This window comes from Pleuronectes platessa, chromosome 21 (genome assembly GCF_947347685.1).
Source record: "Pleuronectes platessa chromosome 21, fPlePla1.1, whole genome shotgun sequence".
Taxonomy (NCBI): Eukaryota; Metazoa; Chordata; class Actinopteri; order Pleuronectiformes; family Pleuronectidae; genus Pleuronectes; species Pleuronectes platessa.
This window is the reverse complement of record NC_070646.1, coordinates 9,271,900-9,293,348: the sequence shown is the minus strand read 5'-3', so window position 1 is coordinate 9,293,348 and position 21,449 is coordinate 9,271,900. Positions and strand designations below refer to the sequence as shown.

Here is a 21,449-nt window from a genome sequence, read left to right as displayed (position 1 = left end):
TATTACAGCAGGATAAAGGTCATGTGAGTCGCTTCAGGTCACATAAGCCAAAACTACACATGTGTGAACTTTGTACATATCTTACAGCAGAATGTTGAGAGTGAGAGTTTGGTGTACAGGAGATTTCAGTGCGTCTGCGGTGACAGCTCCTCTGGTGTTTGGTTGAATCTTGATGAGAGGTGACGTCTACATTGTCAATAATTGATCTGCTCACGCTCCAAACAACAAGGCAACAAAATGTGAAAGTTCTAAGACATCATAGTTTCAAGGCGGAGATATTCAGAGATTCATTTTCATCACAGACACAAGCCGATAGCATTAATAAATAAAACAGCTCATCTTACATTAACTGTGCATTATGACCCTGAGAATGTTAAACTCATGTAATGCCATTTAATTGCATTTGAAAGTATATTATACCAAAGCTGTTTTTCAGCGTCACTTTGTGGGCTGCTGCTGCAATAAATACATATAAATGACCACAACATGGTAATAAAAGTTTATTTGCAGATAAATTAGTGTTGAAATGATTGTTTTACACAATTTGTCAGCTTCTTCATTTTCTTTTTGCAAGTTTCTCTCACCTGGACCGGCGTTTCTGATCCTTGAACTCCTTTATGTTCAGCATTTCTTTCTCAGTCTTTTCTTACCATCTCTCATTTGACAAGTGTACAACTCTTAAACCTGAGTGACCAGTGATTCGCTCAGATACCTATTTCCCCCTCTGAACTCTGTGCTCTGCGCTGTGCACAGTCCACCAAGCAGAGTGCCATTCAGGGGGTTACAGATGCCTTCAATTGCATAATATTCTCCATCTGGATCCCCATCCCCTTCATCTGACTCCTCTCCTTCTGGCTCATCGTCCTGTGGCTGGATATGGGCGAACTCGGTTTGATCCACACATTCAGTCTCCCGATGGTAGAAGTAACTAAAATTGGATACTATGACCGGCACTGGTAGTGATATGGTAAGCACGCCAGCTATGGCACACATTGAGCCGACAAGCTTACCCCATACTGTTTCTGGGTACATGTCACCATAGCCCACCGTGGTCATGGTGACGACTGCCCACCAAAAGGCGTGTGGTATACTGATAAAGGCCGTGTCGTTGTGATCAGCCTCAGCAAAGTAGATGGCGCTGGAGAAAAGGATGACGCCAATAAAGAGGAAGAAGATAAGCAGGCCCAGCTCTCGCATGCTGGCCTTCAGGGTCTGGCCGAGGATCTGGAGGCCCTTGGAGTGACGAGACAACTTGAAGATCCTGAACACTCTCACTAACCTGATGACTCTGATGATGGCCAAAGATGTTGCTGGACTGGCGTCATTGTCCTTGGCCAGCTCTGTTCCCAGGGTGACAAAATATGGCAGGATGGCACTGAAGTCGATGATGTTCATGACGTCCTTGAAGAACAGCGTCTTACTGGGACAGCAGGTGAGGCGCATGAAGAGCTCAAAGGAAAACCAGCATATACACATGGTCTCCACCAAGAAGAAGGGGTCGTGAAAAACGCTCTGCGGAAGAGGCATGGTCTCGGATACATTCTTATCGAGGGAGTGGTACTTGTAAAAATATTGCTGAAGAGGAGAAGACAAGAAAAACATAAAACACACGGTAAATACAGCAACACTAAACAATAATGAAAGTATGCAACTATAAAACTGCAACTTTACAAATTGTTCTTTAAATTACACAGAACAACATCCCTCTATAGGTCCACATGTATATGCTCACTTGCTTATTCCAAGATTTATACTGCACCACTTTCAAGTTTCTATATTTTCTCAGTTTGTTCAGGTTAGCTCACAGGCTAGTGGCTAAATCCCATTTGTAGTTAGCGTAGCAGTTTAGTAAGCTAACCTCAACTTATCGTAGTAACTTGGCAAGTTCACAGGACGGTGGCTGCAGCTGTGTACTGTATTTTCAGTGAAGACGAGCAGTTACCACTTGGCAAGAAAGAAAGAACGTAAAGTGGTTAACAACCGGATACTGTTTTCGTGGTGTCCTAATAAACTACCCTGACTTTCAGGAGCCTATAATTTCCACCATCTCATTGGTCCTCACTCTTGGCAACAGCATAAAAGCGGATGACATCTGCGGCTTTATATTTCCACATAGCTCAACGAATCTCTTTTTCAGTCCACCTGTCATTTCATCTTCCGTGTCAGTGAGCATTGCAGCTTAGCATTATGCGATGACCATTTCAAACATCTTACACTCAACATCAAGTAAGAAGTATGAAAACGGATGATATGGATATAAGAGGATCAGTTCAACATGCTGTAATGGGCTGTGTGCAATATATAACATCTCAGGGCAGTTTAAATAAACCTAGAAGTATTCCTTATGGCTTTCAGTAGCGGGTCAGTGACAGTGTTTATTTCTAAAGGTGGACATTCGTATGTGTTGATCTGCTGCGAGGGCTCTCCTAACACTAAATATAACCCTGTGAGATCTCCAAAGGGAAACATGAGAGTGTCTTGCTGCACCATTCCTCATCCCTCTGCACCTTTGTCGCTATCCCATCTCTCTCGCGACTGCAGCCGTGTGACATAGCCAAAGCAGTTCAGCGGGTCTGCCACTGACCCGAGTGGGAGTAAGTTACAGTACTTTCCTGGCAGCTTTGCTTGAGCAAAGGCAGCCCGGCCTAGCACAGCAGTCCTGGAGGTATGTGTTAACATGACCCAACTTATGCTACTCATGCTGTGAGACCTTTGAGTCTCCAGTTCTAAGCCACCCGGAAGACTTTGGCTCACCCTTGTCTATGTGTTCAGTCACTTGTGTGACCTTCTGCTAACACACCTAGCCGTGTCTTCACTGTCTCTTTCCTTTCTCTCCTTTTAGTTGTATTGCAGGCAGCACCCGGTACTCTCTGTACCCTCCAACCACTTCCTGAATCCAAGCGTATCATATTTAACTGCTGTCTAAAATAACCACACCATAAGCTTATCTGACAGTCTCTGGTTTGCTTCCAGACATATTGGCCAATAGTGGTCAGTATTTTTCCCAATAACAAACTGTAGTAGTCGTCAAGTGTGTGTTTACTTTCAACACCTGCTTCCAGGGTTGTCGTGTTACCTTTTGACACAAGGAGTCACAAATCCCATTCAAGGCCTGTTACCCTGGTGGTTTGATTTGTGCCATTTTAAACTTTTCCAGTTAAGTGTTATAGTCTCTGTTTTAGCAAGTGCCATTGAATTGATTGTTGTGATATTGAAGTTATTGAATAATGTGACAGTTATTGAGTAATAGGGCAATTTTTTCGAGCAAGAAACAAGGCTGTCTTCTCTCTAGTCCAGATCTCTGCCAATTCACCTGACTTTCCTGAAATTAAAAAACTCTATATTATGCTGCCTCTCAAACCTACAGAAACATTTCAATCAAATATCCTACCTCTCTTATCTCCTTCTCATGCCTGAAGTCGGGTAGTGTCTCCAGGCAGAAGATGAGGATGGACACCACGATGACCATGACGCTGATGATGGCTATGATACGTGCACTCGATGAGGACTCAGGGTGCTCAAACAGCATCCACAGTCTTTTCTGAATTTCGTTGGATGGCAGCAGCCTCTCCTCCTCTTTTGGAAAACCTTCGTCCTCCTTGAAACGGCTTACGATGTCCTCCCCTAGCTCGTAGAACATCAGCTCGTCCATGAAGATGTCCAATGGTATGTTGGCTGGCCTCCGAATCCTCCCGCCCGACTGGTAGAAGTACAGAATGGCATCAAAGCAGGCCCGATTGCGGTCCAGGAAGAGCTCATTTCGAAGAGGGTCAAAGTACCGTGCCCTCCGCCTGGCGTCACCTAGCAGGGTGTCAGGGAACTGGGCTAAGGTGCGAAGCTGAGTTTCATAGCGCATCCCCGACACATTGATGGCAAGTCTTTCACTCAACGCCCATCCACTCCTCCATAGAGACCCAGAACGCCGACGGTCTTTCTTCTTCTCTTTCTCATTCCCTTGGATCTCCTTTTCTCCCTTTTCCTCATTGTTGAGCTGGTTCTTCAGCTGTTTGTCTTTCTCTCCATCGCTCCCATTCCTTCGGCTTCCTCTTTCGTCTTCCTGTGGGTCGCTGCTGTCCATCCCTTTGAGTATTCCACACCAGGCAATGCGGCGAACCACTCTCCTGACAATTTGGAGAACAACTGGACTTAAAAGAAAACCGTGTCTGAAACCAGAGTGATAGTTCCATCAGTGGAATTCAGTTTTCAGCTAATACTAGGAAGATACTGCAGCAGTGTGTCGTTGTTTACAATTGTTGTGACCGATCTCATCACAGTTAAACTTCTTATCACTCAAACTTGCGAAAATCTATTTCAAAGGTGAACTGTAGATAAAAAGGACGAACAGCAAGCCATGTTAGTAGCCAGTGAATGAGATAAAAGTATTTACTCACTAAATCCAAAACAGCTGCTGACTAACACTAATGGAAAGATGAAAAATCACATGTTCGTTTCCTGTGGGTCATCAGGTTGTCCGTCTGCCTCTCTGTCATCATGTCCGTCCGGTATATAAACAGAGTCCTTGTTTGGCTGTCAACTCCAGTTAGAACTCACACAGCTCCACTCCCGGTGCTGCTGAACGCTCTGACCAGGTTGTACGGCGACCTGTGCCTCCAGTTTTTTGCTCGGGGGAACATGCCTCACGTTGTCTGTCTTGACATTTTTTGGGAATGCTGTCCTGTTGAAATACAATCTCGGTTAGGACCCCTCCAGCCCCTCCCTGTCCTTTCCCTCCAGTTAAGCTATGGGGCAAGACAACCTTCAACCTCCCTATCAAATGTCGCCTCTGCCTGGCACTGCACGGACTGACCCTCTCTAACAAGCATGGGACTCCGACTGACAGAGCTTTCACTGTACTTCATTATAACCCCAAATTATTTGATTTGAACATAACAGGGAGCCTGCTGTAGCCAAAATAAACAGCCAACGTTGAATATTGTATTACTTAAGTGTTTTAGAATATAGGTCAACTGCAACAGATTTCCTGTTTAGAGAGAGCTATTCTGGTATGTTTGAATTGAGTTGGTTAAGAAATGTTATTCTCTGTATATTTTTAACTGTGAACTTTCAGTAAACAAATTTCTATAATTGTTTTATTATAATTTTTTTGGAATAGCTAAATGGCTTTAGCCTAGCATAATGTTAGCATCGGCATAGCTATAGTAATCCAGATGTAATAATAAATGAATTATGGTCAAACAAGAGCTGAGGTACTATAGTAACAGTATGAAATGAGAGTCAGGTTTTATTTAGCTTATTTTCTCTCATTTATTTCCCTCTCATTTCTCTTTTGCACATCAGTATCCTCTGCACATTACCTGTGTAGCATATCATGTCATATTTTATTATTCATGTTTTTTTTCCTCCTATCTCAGTATCACCTTGTGCTTTTACATTCTTGTGCGATCAATCCTGTACCGCTGCACTTTACGGAAATACATTATATATATATACATATATGTACTAACAATATTTTTCTGTAGTGAAAGGTGTATATTATGTACATACTCAGTATTTTTCTTTTTAATTTTCCGGTTGACTTCGTTTATATTTGTATTCTCTGGTCTACTTTATTCTGACTTGGCTGCTGCTGTAACAAGGGAATTTCCCAGGTGTGGGATCAATAAAATGTTATCTTATCTCATAATGCTTTGATTCCAAACAATTCTTATGATCCTTGTTCGGCTTCTTCACCATCATCCACAACCTGAACCTTTGAGGACTGAATATGTAGATAGCATACACATCCCTTATCTATAGCTTTGACGAAGACATTTGATAATAACCTTGAAATATCTGTTAAGAAAAAATGATTTTCTATTGCAGCAAAACTAAATAATTAAAGCTGATTTAATGATATAACTGTAATATGTAACCTACTAGCCATGAGTTTGTAATGTGTATATCCGAATGTATACTGGCCGAATAAAAGACAATAAGTATATGTTAATAATATACGGTACAAGAATTATGCCAACGATGATAATAATATATGTATAATATCATGTGTTTTTCAATGCAGGCTTGTGCTTTGCAATTTTCAATTCATTTGTTGAAAAATAATTAAATAATAAATAGAAATGACAAACCAAAGTACAAACCAATTATATATAATAAATAAACCAATAAAAGAGATTTACTGTTATTAGTCATTGCTCTTCTGAATCTACCGAAGCAGAGGCTACTGTGTATAACCACCAGAGGGAAGTGATGTATCGGTACAAAGGAGAAAACATTGAAAGAGGCCTTTGCCGACATTTTCCACAGCAGAAAAACACTGCCAGCTGGAGTGCTATGATACACACACAATAAAACTATATGCAATCAGGAATCCCTCCAGGTTTTTGTGCAAAGAAAGTAGAAACGAAAGACGAATTTACAATTTGTCTGATTTTGTCCATAAATGTCGAGGATCAGAGAAAAACTATGACAGAGAAGCAGGTGCTTCTGCTTGTATAAAATGGTTTTGAATAATTTTGCCTTCATTCAGCGATGTATCACAGCAGAAACATTTAAAACACATAGTGGGTATATATCCCTAGGTAGAAGATAGATGGCTCCACATTACTATTTCTTGCCATGTGCTCCTTACACTATATGATTTAGTGCCTTCATAAAGAGCTTATTCATATCCCATGAAACCATGCTGAGATTATTTAGTAAATTAAGTAGGTTATACTTAAAATGTCCTGATTTTCAAACCACTTTTTTGTATGTAATACTTAAAAGTTGATTTGTCTGTAATACACAGACCTATTAAACCTAATGTCAAAACCCTTGAAAGTAATTCATATTATGTATTGTAGTAAATGGCAAGATCGTTTCTTGAGGTTATAGTTACAGTTATTTGATATTGAGCAAGTAAAATGTCTCTTACATAGCCTCATCGTGCTCAAATATCAGGACACTGTTACAGTTGACCTCAAAATTATAGATTACCACTATGTGACGAGTCTATGGAAGCTCAAAATAATATTAGCTAAAGATTAAACTTGACAATTTCTTGGAAATGCTTTCATCCAAACACAATTGTCTAGTGTTTCATATCATGTTTCTTTGTCTCCTCACTTCAAATCAGATCAAATCAATCACTGTATTGTGGTATTGTGTTCCTGACAGGCTGATGTTAACTATGACCGTCAGCACAGGAGGTAATAGCATCAGTCACCGTGTACACCAGCGCACATGTCATCAGTTATAAATCTTTTAAAAAAAAATGACACACCGCTGATGTCACTTTTTCATTTATTATTTTAAGTTCATTTCAGTGATTTTAAGCAATTTAAGTTCAGTTTCTGAAAAAGCATCCCATGACTGTTAATCAGTTATTCATTCAAGCTGCTATGGAGATTAGTTCACATTAGATCGCATTGACATTCATACATTATAAGTCTCAATAGTAGAAATAAGTTCAATTATGACACTTTATTGATATGTTTCTATTTTTTTTCTCTTCAAAATATAAAAAGATAGATCATGAACATTCCATTGAAATATACTTTATACAGTTCTTAATGGGTTGTTCTTTGTGTTCCAACATTTCAAAAATAAAATCCGGCATAAGTCACGACCAGATGCTCCAGTGACCACCTCTTCTCCCCATTCACTCTCCTACTAAGACCGCAGTACAATGGACTAGTACCTAAGTCTGTTTTACACAATTGGATGGCATGTAAAATGAACACACATCTTTTATCTTTGGAATGCTTACGTGGATGCATGATGTTCGTCTGTAATATTGGATGCATGTATATCGGTATGACTTGTATGGCATGTGTCACATTATTTCTAATTAAAATAAGATATTAAAAATATTAGTAAAATCTATTCGGTATGATAACGTTTACTCTGTTATTAATCATTTAGTTAAAATCTGAAAAGAAATCTAAAGATTAGTGTGATTGCTAAGTTGCCCTATGGAGAGCCATTAAGCCACTGTACACACGTGGTTGCAATCATCTGGACTGATGACAGAATGTCTGTGTCTCAGGGAGCGTACAGTAAGTGTCGATCAGTGGCATTCGTGGTGCAGATTGCATACAGTGTCCACAATTAAAACACACACATATATAACATATTGAACAGAGACAGGCACATAAAGAAAATACATTTGACCTTCAACCTGGAGGACGTGTCATAATATTGTTATTACACAATAGGAACTGTTTACAGTGGCACCTACTTGCATTTTTTGTTATTTTGGTTACGTGAGTGTTACAGAGGAAAATGTATAACTTGGTATCACAGGTTTGCAAACTTTGAGAAAATGAAACAGACTTAGCACTCTCGACATTGTAACTCATTCTGTTCAACATGACTAAATCAAATGGCAGTATTATGCGATAGAAAAAGGAAAGACATCTTTTTTTTTCAGCCTGGCATTGGCAGAGCAGTCACAATGTTTAGAATGAAGAGATGGCAAACTTAACAGCGACAAAGAAAGAAAAAGACAGTAGTACTTGGCCGTTAAAACACACAAAAAATACTGCAGGGTGAAGCACAAACCTTTTGCGAGTGTGCGCACCGCCACTAGAAGTTTTCCTCTGAAATATTCATAATCGTCTTTGTGACCATCCAAGCTGTGGTTGCTTAATGCCTTCCAAAACGGGAACAGAAATCGGGAGGTTTAAAAAAAACTAAATCCCACGGACCATTTTTTGCCAAACAGACAAAAGTAAGTTCTAGACCCTGTAAAACCAACGTAGACCCAACACAATACTTGAAGTCTCTGTAGTCTACATTACACTATTGAGTCTCATATACTGGTGAGTCTTCAACTGCAATGTATCAGGAATGTACGGAGGACCATTCAGCTGCCTGAGCTGAGCCCTGAACCAGCAGGGCCTGAAACTCACTTGGAATGCCAAACCAAGGATGAGGTTCTCGGAGAGCACTCAACAACAAGATGCTTTTTATTTGAACAAGACTATTTGTTTTTTACATCAATCTCCCCTCGGTGGACACTGGTGTCGCTCCTCTTTTCATCTTTTCAACAGTTAAAGTACTTTACTGACATCATTTTGGAAGCTCTGGGTCTTTTTTGATTGGTGCTCACGTGCGCTGTGATGAGCTGCCAACTAGCCAGCTGGACGACGGTAACTCCGTGGGTAACGACGGATGCAACGACCTGACCATCTAAACAAAACGAAGACGAGCTACCTTACACACTCATGCTGACACCGCGAGTGCGAGTAGTTTTTAGTTGCCTCTGGGAGGAAGACGTTTTCTGCTCTACGACACGGCACAGTGTTCATAGTTATCAGGACTGGGTTCATGACAAACAATGACAGGAGGCTAAGGGGATATGTCAAGACTAAGGGGATAGGCCCCCCTCGAGAGATTATCAAGTCATAACGCATGCGTTTTTTTACACATCACTGTGAGGTGTTCACATTATCGTCGTCTATATACTAGAATTTATTCATGTTAGAAAGAAAATAGCAAAACACCTACACCCACACACATCATCAACACACCTGAGTCCCTTAAACCAGACGCTAACTTTGGAACGGCAGTCGGTTCCATGCAAACCGGAAATCTCTCTTGACGGTTGGCCAATACAGTACGACGTCTCTCATAGTCTTTTATTGATCCTTATTAGATATCAGAACCTGCACTCGTACCCTTATGTTTCACCGTAGGACTGGAGGAACAGAACTGCCTATCCCGGCAATATACCGCCATAGGACATCCAAGGCCTTTTTTACGAAAATCTTGTTATCACTGAGGCGTTGAAGATACTCGTGACGCTCTCCATCCACCCTGCTACAATCAGGTGACAACTCTTGTATTATTGCCAAAGAAAAAAAGCAAACCATGAGTACTAATCAAGCAGTCAAAGTTGTGGTACGGAGAGCTGTTGTTTTTAGAACTGCTGTTGTTGCTGCTGCTGCTACGGTAGTTGTGCAAAATGATTCGAGGAAGGAAAGTAAAAACAAACTGTGAATTGTGACATCCTTTGCGCAATATGCAATAGTCTGGCAAAGTCTGGATCGATGATCGCTGTTGATTGGATGGTTATAAAATATACTGCTCAATACGTCACAAAGTAAAACAATTGAAACGACTGGAATGAGGAATGTAGGGCAGTAGTAGCAGAGAGATTTCATCAAACAAAACGTAGTTCAGGGTGTACTTTGCAAACATACATGTTTCAATATTCAAATTTTTTTTTACTTTTCAAAACAAAATATAGCTCTTCTCTTTCATTATAATCTTTTTTTAAACATTAATTGCATATAACATTTTTTTGAATTCATTTTATATATACTTTTTTGTATCTCTAGCACCCTTGTCTTCAACTAAGGGCTTGCAGAAAAGACAGTCATGCAAAGTAGTCATGCTGGTAAACAAAGTTACAAAAATGCATTATCTTTTTTTTCCATTTTTTTTCATTTGTTTATCTCAGTGTCCGTCGTTCGTTGTCCGCGTGTCTTCATAGCCAAAAGTCTGCAATCGCTCATTGTTTCTCTTTGTCATCCCCTCATGACAAAATAATCGCTCCCCGTCCTTTTCTCCCAGGACTTCAACTCCATTTCAATGATGCCCAATTTTTCTTTTCACATTTGCATCTGATTTTTTCATTTTTTTTTATTCATTCCATCCTGGATCTTTTCTGCTCAGAAACTTTTCTCCAAAGCCACGGATAGTTGATTTTTTTATCAAAATATAGATTTGTTCTCTTTGTACACTTCCATTGCGCTCGCTCTACTCTTGGTCCATTTCGTCTCATCTTCCCTTTTGCCTAAGGGCTCCCCGGGCGGGGGGCCATCCTTAGCTTGACATCGACTTGCTGGCGAAGCAGTCGTTGGCAGCAAGAGGGACAAGAGAGAGATGGGGCAGTATATATATAACTGGATTATTGTGCCTAATTGGCAGTGTCGGCTTTTGTGTTAAGGGGGAACGGGTATCTGATTGGTCCCTTTAGAAATGATAGCACACACTCTCCAGCTAATGGGCAGTTTTATGCAACGTGAAAAAAGTGCCTTTGTGGTAGGGGCGTCCTCGTAATTTAGGCAGAAACAATATCCTGGGATATTCAGTACCGTCTAACAATTGTCTCTAGGATTTTGTTCTCCTCGAGTCAGTCTTTTTGCTCCTCAAGACTGAGCACTGTGTCAGTTCGACCATGGGAAATATACCAATATTTAAATGTGCATATAGTAGTAGAATGTTAATGGAATTTAAATGACTATGTTCTTTTAGAGGAATGACTTTGTTCGGGAATCTCATCCAAAGTGGAATCTCCTAATCTACAGGAAGTTACAGAAGGTCATCCAGCAAGTGCATGCTACAGGACCTTTGGTATCCCACGTGGAGTTTTGGGGGCAAGCCAGCTTCAGTACATGAGCGATAAAGAGAAGCCGCCGTCCACCATTTCTCTTGCGGATGCGTGTTTCGGGTGAGTCTAGATGTACAGTTAATGCCATACGTGATTTTTTTGAGCTGATGCTACATGTGCTTCATGTGTGATGTTTTGATTATCGCGGTACTCGTGAAGAGGGCAGTGTTTCAGTCTGATAGAAGTGAATGGAAGACATAGGTTCATGCAAGTGCTAAACTTGAATGAGGAATTGTATGAGTGTCATTCGATACTGTGCGTTTGTGATTGATTTCATGAACACTGGAATTACTTTTTTGGAATGTCAAGTGTGAGACTAAACCCTTGTCCCTTACGTACTTTATCTCTCTCTCTCTATATATATATGTTGTTTATTTTCTTTACTGGAAAGGAACCCAAGAGGAAAATGACATCTAAAAGATCCCTTGTATGCATAAATTCCTCTCTCTTCGAAAACGGGTGATGATGGAATACGTCAAGTTATTTCCCAGCCAACAAATGCTACAATAAGTTAGCAGAGATGCTACATAGTTCATTCAGTCCATTGTGAAGTGTTTTTGTTTTTTTTGTTTCTTTTCAGGAATTTGTGAAGTTGCGCAGTGGTTCAGCACTGTAGATGGTACCGAGTTGGTCATCATACAAGATGGCGAGTATAGTGTTGTCATCTGGAATGTGTAATCAGAGTCCTTTCCTCTCCCAAAGTGTGTCAGTGCAATGCTAAGTCAGTTTGCCAGAAAAAGACCACAAAAAAAGACAGAGGAAAAAGAAAAAAGGGTCGGACAGTCAGACAGTTGTCAAAAGTGTGGGCGGAGTTCCAAGAGGCTGCTTTGGTAACAATGTGAGGAGAAGACCATGTGATTTATAAATTCATGATTAACCTCTGGTCTCTCTCGCTTGTCACCCCCAAAAGGATCTCCTTTAAACTGTCCATCCGCGTCACACCCGTCGCTTACGTGGCTCCCGCCGCAAATTTGTGTTTACCGGTTACTGATTCATCATTAGAGAGAAGGTGAATGCTAGAAACTTAACACTGTGAAGACAAGAACAGAGAGTCATTAATATTGAGTTCACAGAGAACACACAGGGAAACTGAAACTTGTGACATTACATGTATCTAGATTGATTTATAGAAGTGCTCGACTAATATAAAGCAATCTAAAGTGATATTTGGGGAATTTGCCAATTACATGTTTTTACCATAACACAGATAGTGTGACTAACATTGTGCACAATATAGGGAAGTAATCAGGGATCACCATTACCTGTAAACTGCTGGTTAACTGTGCATGTCAGAATGAAGTGCACAAATTTAAAGTGTAAGCACAACTCTAGCACAGTCTGTCTCCAACACACACACATACAACATCAGCACATATGTTACTGCAGTAGAAGAAGAAAGTCAGGAAATGGCGACATTAAAACTTGCGGCTGACAACATTAGAAGAACAAACAACAGACTGGATGAAAGGAGCTGCCAGCCAACTGACCAGAACCGTGCTCCCCCCTCTGCCAACCCTCAACAAACAGAACCGCCATCTTTAAAGGAGGGAATCGTGTACAGAGCTTTTATAAGTGAAGATCAGGTGATTTGGAGATGGTGATTATTATTCACTATATAGTGTGTGTGTGTGTGTGTGTCAGTATGTGCAAACACTTTCATTTGACAGATATGTACACATCATGGAAAAACACATTTTGGACAGATGGACACAAACAATCACGCTACTCACATTTGTTCCACTTTGTAAAACAAAAACTTGGCTGACACCATTTCAAGAAGCTTAACCCCCCAATAAAGCTGCGCACCGAGCAAACACAGGTGCCGATTCGACAAAGTGTTTGCGAACACCGGTAGATTGAGCATTTTTTTGTTATTCTTCGCCAATAGATCTCGAATCACATGTGCTGGCTTTACACATTATTTACTGGGAGCTTAAACACTTAAGTTCTGGTCTCACCCGCTCACAACAACCCCACGATATAAACATCGTATTTCAAAGCGGCTACATTCGCTCTTCCCGTTGATTCTTGGCTTCCCCCTCTTCTTCGGTATAATTCCACTGTAGTCGTAGCTTGCTCCAGAGCAAAGCAAGACACTGTGCAGCAGTACAGTAAATGTAAGGGATGTAGTCAAGTTAAGGCCCTCGTACAATCCTCAAAAAAACTATGGCTTACATTGTGAGGAAGAATCAGCTTAGCTAGACCACCAAAACAGCATATTAACGTCGTGAGTGGGATGTGTTTTGGCGCCAGACTTTCCTAATATGTTTGTTAAAGTTTAACCACATAATCCATCATTGGAGAGTAACGCAGCTCTTTTTGTTTGGATATAAGCTAGACTTTTCTGTCTTTGCTCTGGCACCGATGACGTCCTGACTCCGTGCCAGAGCAGCCTTTGTGTTGGCACAGGTTGGCATTGTAAAGCACAAGAGCTTACGGGCTGATGTAGGTCAAAGTCGCAATATTTCTGCTGCACTACATTGCGTACTGTATTTGTATTCCCAAACTACCATATGAAAAGGCTCAAATACGTAAAGTACCAACAGAATAAATGTTATCTGAGGTATTCTTGATCCTATTGAAGCTCGTCTTGAGGTCCTGGTTTTCTAACAGTAATATATATATATACAGGTAAACTTTGTGGAAGGTGGTGCAAGTTATTATTTACTGTGCACAATATTAAGACTTCTGGTCCCTGATGAAATTTGATCAATGCATTACATTGTTTATATAGCATTAATTGGATGGGTATCATAAGCTAATTTAACCATCTTCTCCACTTCTTCCTACATATTTAAAGACCATACTTCAAGTACAGGGTCACATTCCTATGCTTTCTAAATGTAAATATGGTAAAAGTCAAATTTAATTTATATTTGTATATAACCATGCACGCCATTTCAGGATACATTAGCATCAACCGTTACAATATTTACATGTACTGTTCATTTGTATACAGTAAAGTGCATTTACTCCCACGTTCCCATGGCAAACAACATAAGTCCAAAGGAAATGTTCCTGTAAGTTGTCATAACTTCTTAATTAATAATAGATTGCTTTAAAAAAACAACAGTGAGTGGAAATATATAATAAAATATATTATAATATAACATAATAGTGTAGTTAGGCTGCTTTGGCACAATAAACAGTTTAAAAATGTTTCTGATGACAAATCATTAAACTCTGTCAGAACCAGTTGTTATACAACCTGCTGCCCGCACTCACAAAATATACGTCACTGTATTAGTTTCGTATGACTTTAATGTATTCACATGTGTTGTTACAGATATGTACATATTCAATAATAACCGAAGACCTGTTTAGCATTAACGCTGTGAAGGTTTAGCTAGTTAAATCTAGCTCTTACATGAACTCCTAAACTGACATTAGAACCTAAACGGGCCTCATAGAGGCACTTACGACATCTGCCTGTTATGTTAACGTAAGCAACGTTTAATTCAGAATCTCATAGGTGATTTGCATTGGCCTCAACTATGGAATGTGGCTCTTTAAAACTCAACAGAACCACAGTTATGACATTCTTCAGAAACCATTTGCATACAATACAAAGCCAATATGTCAGTACTCTCATAATAGTACATTTTAAGTGTTTGAGATTATTTCTCTCATCCGCCGACAATAGAGTGTAGCGTTAAATAAAACATTTCGCCGCAGATGTAGAGGATGGAAGGACACTTTCTACGACTTAAGAGAAAATGTGCACTCCAAATAAAGCGTTATAAGAGAGTATCTTCAAACGTTAACGTCCACATTGTGGAGTCACTCTAAGGTTATACAGTCTGCATGTGCGTTTTAAAGGTTTAAAGAGTTTTTCTGCACCGTGAGAAATGATGCTGTCGAAAGAAAAACCTTAATTTTTTTTCCAAATTTCAGGATTGTTGAAGTGGATTAATATTAGTTTGGGGTACTAAACCCCAGCCGATCAATCTCTTCTCATTAAATCCTCACAAACAGATTTCCTTCTGCAAATTAAATCACCTTAAATATGTTCTATCCCAGAGTTCCCCCTACTTATCTGTACATGTTCAGGTTGTACTTATACGTGAAGGAGCTGCTGTCACTGGACGAACAAAGTACTGCATGCTGTTTCAGATATTTTCAGACAACACAGAAAATAATGTAATTTTTTTTTTTGGGGACATCATGATGGTGAAATATAACAATATCGCGTTTACACACGACTACTAGTAACTTCAGTCTGAAAATGTGCGGTGGCCTTGAAAGACCTGTATCAGATGAAGCCAGTGACTGTGATGTAGGATCTATCCTGAATGACACAGTTACAACCTTTACAAACCTCTTAGACTCTAGTCATCAGGAAAACATTCGAGAGACGTGATCGCTGTCACCGTCAGTCATAATACTGCATATCTAAGTTCTGAGGGGGTTGATGAGTCTGGAAGCACACTGATTCTTTCTTTTTTTTCAAACAAAATAGCAATCAGGGCCATGTATTATAATAAGAACAATCTAAACAAATACTCTCCCTTTACACCTGCAAAACAAATGTTGTTCCTAAAGCACTTACAGTTCCTCATGATTTCAGTCTTACTACATTTCTGTGATCACGAATGAAAAGGACAGTTAAAGAAAACTGTATCTTCGCTTTTGGAAAATGTTATTCGAGACAATCAGGTGGTACAGAACGTCAATGCATACAATGAAATACACGTTACCAACACAAGTGAAGAAAGTAGAAAAAACAGTTACAAAACAATAAAAAATGGCAGCAACAACATCGAAAAGTACCAGTTACTGGAAATATAAAACAAGACAAATGGCTCATGTCATCGTAACACTTTCAGATCTAAAAAATCAAAGGGAGGAAGTAGACCGACGACCAAGTCTGTGCATTCTTAGAATAAAAAATAGATCTGCTTATTTACATATGTATGTGCACAGCATGTTTTCCATCATAAAGTAATATTGCATGTTTATTGCATATGTGAATGTATCTTTTTTTGCTCAACTTCAAACACAAGATCTAATGTCATGTGAGGATGGAATATGAGGACGGTTCTCAACTACAAAAATAACCAATAAATTGACAAAGATATTTTTTTAACGATACATTATTGAGGCAAAAGTCATATTTTTTTCATATTTTAACTGAAAGCCAGTATTTAGTTATTTGTATATGTTTAAGATGAACAGTCGAACAAAAAACTTATAATAATGGAAGAAAAAAACAACGAAGAAGAAGTTTAACTGATATTTAAAGAAAAGCTAAAAAGAAAATCTATTGGATGTGTTTAATGACGTGATCTCACATGTTTTGTAATGTTTTCTTATATACTTTGCCAACATGCAAGATTTCAAGGTAAGTGAATTAAATTAAAGTGCTTTCATTTGTTTAAACTATACATTGTATTATATAACCATCCCTATTTTCCTTTTAAGTTGTATTTAGATAGTTGCTCTAACGTTTAAGTCGTTTTCTAAATACATTGCACTTGGATTCCTGTAAGAATGGTAGGCCTGGTTTACATATTAAATTTGTCCTCGTGAGTTGTCCCTTGAAGGTCCCCTCAGGTCATTCACCATCATTAATATAATATAAATATAATATGATATAACGTGTTCTGTGATCTGATAGCTATGTTGTGGAAATAAACAAGGCACAAGCTAGCCAGGGAGTCGCACTCAACTGCCGCCAGTTGCCAAATCAAGGGAATAATTTCCAACAATAAATCTGGTATTTTACTGCTCCATCTGTCGCCATAAACACAGAATTACATGGAATGGTGTGTTAATGTAAAGAATTATATGCTAGCAGGAAAACTGCTTTTAATCATTTTACTTTTCATGATTTAATAAAATGAATAGACCTTTTACTATACATTGTAATGGAATATCTGCATATGGGATTTTATATAGCAATATATTGAAACAATAAATTCTATTTTCAAAAGTCATGTTAGGCTGTACACTTGATAATGGCTCTTATGGTACAATAAATGTATTTTTTTCCACTTAATCTTAGTTTTTCTTTTTTTACATTTTACATTGTGATGTCACAATGAGTTTCTAAATTAATTGTCAGTCTGTTTTTTTCAAAGATTTTACAAAAAATGATTGACTGTAGATACATTAATATTCACAAAAGACAGAAAGTAGAAACCTATTTAACATCAATCTAATCCATAAATGTATTTTTGTCTTTGGCTAAATTAACTGGAGTAGCTTGTTTCGCGGTCATTTCTCAGGACGACGTCGTGAGCTCAGTTTTGTTTGGTCCATGACACACGGGAAAATAAATGTCATCCATCGACATACTTTGTTTTAAAATGTACCTGTACACGTTTTCATAATTTTTTTTAACCTCTGACACTATCTTATTTACAAACATTTTAATATATTTTACATTTGTTCTACTAATTTAAAATAGGTGAACCCTTAAAACTAAAGATTTGTGTTTGACCCCCATCAGCTAACCTGACGCATGCATCATAAACCATTGGATTCACAAGACAAAGGGTCACTCTCTCTACATTCAAGTTCATTTTATGTTATTGCTATTGTTTTTTGCACGTGTACAATCCAAACGAAGGCTCCGGCGCGATCGGTCCGTAGCTAATCCACGGCGTCTGTTATCCTCCAATCACAACCCTCCTTTCTGCTACAAGATAGATGGGATGGGGGACCGACAGCGGCGCAGTGGTCCCGGGGCCTCGTAGGTTTCAAAGGGGGGGCTAGTGATAGGAGCGAGCCGCAGGGAAGACCCGGCCATTCCTGATATGTTACTGAGACTGCGAGACTTCTCGTAGCTTCCCGTTGCTTTTGGCAAATAATTTGAACCGGCGATAGATACATTAGATTATATAATGTATTGTTGTTTTGATTTTGTATGCAAATAAAATAAATTATAGGTGAAACATTTGGGCATTTTTGTCATATGTTCCATATTTGTTTAATTTTTTTATTAAGGTTACATATTGAAACGTGAACATGAAATTGTAATATTATAAGAAAGAACCAAAAAGGAAAAGATTCAGAAAGATGTAAAGAGTATAAATGGAGGATAAGGAATAGAAAAAGGTTATCAAATCATAAAAGACATATAGAGGACAAACGAGTACAGACACAGACAGGACAGACAGGACAGGACAAAACAAGAAAATGTGAGTTATGATACGTCTTTTTTTTCTTCACAAAACAGAAAAGCAAAAGATTCTTAGATACTACGAAATGTAAAAAGCTGCAGGAGGCTCATTGAATAAAACACCCGACATCGTATCAAGTGAATAATAAAGAGACGATGTTCAGGTGTTTTAGACAATTATTCAGCCCAAACCATTACACAGTTTACCACAAACTCACAGTAGCAAATACTCAGATGTCACAGTGTGGGAGATGACCACATGAAGTTTCAGGTGAAAAAGCTCAAGCGATAAACCATTAATGAATTCATTTCACTGCATTCGCTTCATAAACGTCCCATTTGCTTTTTGCTTTTTGTTCCTTTAAACTTCAAATGGTCGACTCGTTTAAAAAAAACCTCCTAACCTAATCCTGTGGTGGAGGCCAGCTCACATGTTGTTTGCAGTGGGAAATGACACACGGGGTTAAAAAGGGGTATGTGTGCATCGCACTTCCACTGCGTGAGGCGAGTGTGCAGGAACAGGTTTTGCCCGTGTGTCCTTTCCCACTCGTTCTCAGTGTGTAACTCAGCATGCACACAATGAATTTCCCCCCTGCACTGTTGGAAGCGGCCACAGAGAGGGCGGCGCTGTGCTGACGGAGTGTTGTTGCATCAGGTGAAGTGAATAAGAAAAAACACCATTGGTAGGTAGAAGTCCTCTCCCCCAACAATGGCCATCTGACCTATAATGGGTGGAGTTTTAGTTTTTTTCGGGAGGGTATGTGTTGTACTAGCTGAAATTTGGTAGTTCTAGCGTGAATTTGTTTCAAACTCCAACCAACACAAGGCCAAAGTCACACAACAAAGAACATCCATTGGTAAAGATTGACACCCTTTGTGCCTTCCCCACCACTCTATATTACCATATTTGACCGATAACAAATAAAAGTATATGTTTTTTGTAGTTTTTTGGTCCTGACTAGCTCAGACACATCAGCCTGTAAAAATATTGGTGTTGGATTGTCACCAGGATTCTTTAGGCTGCGTGTCGAGCAAAGACTGCCGAGGAGCTGTCTGGGTTCCAATCTGTGGTGCTGCTTCATTCTCAAGATCAATTTATTTAATTTTTTCGATCATTTGGTCTTATAATTTGCTGCTGTTTCATATTGATGCTTCAACTTGCGAAATAAAAAGTTTGTGATACTTTATCAGCTTCTTAGCAACAGACTGCGCACTTCCAACTACTCATCAAGGTAACCAAGGATATCACCGACTGACATCTTGAGAAGAACTTTTGAATGTCCAACTGGTAGGAGCCAAAATTCGTAAAAAAAACGTTTTAATATAGTTTTTGAGTAAAAAATCTTTTATTAACAAATGTAAACACCTTTAATGTCGTTTTTCTGCCTTAAAATAACTGTTTTATATATTTAAGAGGGTGAAAAAATATTCTGTAGAAAAAATAGCCCATCTACAATATTATGGTATTTACATGTATAAATGTACAACTCTCACCTGATTTTTTTCAGGACTTTACATTTGTGCTATGTTTGATTACAGTGAAAGACGATGCACAGATTTAATGAACGTGTTAAGCGAGTTCCAAAACAATAAGGTTGAGAAATCTGTATATGAAGTTACAACTAAAGGTTTGGTTTCTACTGAGAGATTCCTTTGGATCTATTCTCGGTGCTTTGTAAAACTCAGCATGCAGCATGCTGAGAGGTAAGAGAGGGATAAAGAGAGAAAAGAAAAAATACAGAATAACACACTGCTCACGTGATTTTAAAAAGACAAATTCAGTGGAGGGGGGCCGCGTTTGGATTATTCAGTCCCGGCTTTAATGTTGGATCTGTTGCTTTTTGATTAATCGTCCTTTATTTGTCCCCTTTACATCTGGAATTAAAGGGTTTGTAACACTTGTCAAGTGCGACATGGGTAAAATATGAGAGAGAGAAGATGAGTTCCCGTCTTTTGATAGGATGAAGGTGGAACTGATGAAGAGCGGTGACGTGGATCTGATGGTGTTTAGGATACAAATAGTTTAAAGGACTGGTTTGGCTGCTTTAAAAAAGAAAGGGTGATTTCTTCATTAGTTTGTTTTTCCAGATTTTTTTTTTTTTAAATAGCTGTAAAATTCATGATGGAGAAAGTTTCCGGGCTTATCCTGTGAAGGTAATCATGTCTCAGCCGCTGCCGTCGGTCATGGTCCGCTACCTTACCTCCTTCTCTCTGGTAACTTCTATATTTACAGCAACATCGACAGGGGCTTTGTGCTCTGGGACCGTCTGTCTGTCAGGGGAAGTGGCGGCGAGTCTGCCTGTCACTGTATTCAGTGATGACATAATTCCCGTCCAAAGTCACACTTCATTTACACTACGGAGCGGGTGCGTACCTACCTACAGTCTGACTTTAGTTACACTTGCACTGCAGTGGCGGCCTGCAGGGGATGGGATGGAGAATGAGTGTTAATCACAGGAGGAGAAGGTTGTGGAGAAGGGAAGACACAGACAGAGAGAGGGAGACTGCAAATATTCTGACCAGCGTTTACCAAGGAATGTTTCATTGAGAGAAGTAATAGACTCAATCCTTCTGTTATTCTGCAGGATTACACAAAAACTACAGAACAGGTTCCAATAAAATGTTGTGGAAGAACAAGTATCGTTCGAGGAAGAACCTTTTAAATTTCGGTCAGATCCAGGATTATGACGTTTTCTGAAATATTTGTTGCTTTCTCAGGGAATAATTCAGGGATCTTGATAAAAAACAAATCAGACATGTTTAGGAGACTGCTATTTTGGTGCAGATCCAAACAAAACTCTGGATCTAGTGGATTTAAATGTTGTTTCATAAGTGCACATGCTCTCAAGTGCCTTCTTGGCTCGTATGTACAAAGGCAGACAACTATTCGATCACCTCTGTTCCTTCCTTCACATACGTCCGGCTCTTTCAAGAGCACTTACTGGATGCACGTGGGGATTTGCTGACTCTCCAGATGCTATTCGTGGC

The 21,449-nt window shown here is 39.3% G+C and overlaps 2 protein-coding genes across 8 annotated transcripts in view; both read right to left on the bottom strand.

Annotated features, from left to right (window-relative positions):
* Window positions 1-11: 11 nt before the first annotated feature.
* Window positions 12-5,041, bottom strand: LOC128427063 (potassium voltage-gated channel subfamily A member 7). 3 transcript variants are annotated; one of them, XM_053414153.1, is made up of 3 exons: window positions 4,392-5,041; window positions 3,392-4,163; window positions 12-1,575 (listed from the first exon to the last, which is right to left on the bottom strand). In XM_053414153.1, exons 2-3 carry the CDS (start codon window positions 4,076-4,078, stop codon window positions 679-681), a joined length of 1,584 nt encoding a protein of 527 aa, XP_053270128.1. In that variant the 5' UTR covers window positions 4,079-4,163; window positions 4,392-5,041; the 3' UTR covers window positions 12-678. The 3 variants fall into 3 exon arrangements, with proteins under 3 accessions (XP_053270128.1, XP_053270129.1, XP_053270127.1); XM_053414154.1 differs by having other exon boundaries at window positions 3,392-4,121; XM_053414152.1 differs by having other exon boundaries at window positions 3,392-5,041.
* A 2,184-nt stretch (window positions 5,042-7,225) lies between these two features.
* The window catches only part of LOC128427062 (potassium voltage-gated channel subfamily C member 1), a 39,742-nt gene continuing 25,518 nt past the window's right edge, over window positions 7,226-21,449 (bottom strand). For 2 of the 5 annotated variants that reach the window (XM_053414149.1, XM_053414150.1), the window contains one exon: window positions 7,226-12,368. Coding sequence is in view for 4 of the 5 variants with exons in the window: in XM_053414150.1 (XP_053270125.1) it covers window positions 12,355-12,368 (14 nt within the window). In the remaining variant the exon portion in view is untranslated. Of the gene's footprint in view, window positions 12,369-17,978; window positions 18,137-21,449 lie in introns of those variants that run through there. The other 3 variants (XM_053414147.1, XM_053414148.1, XM_053414151.1) reach the window with 2 other exon arrangements.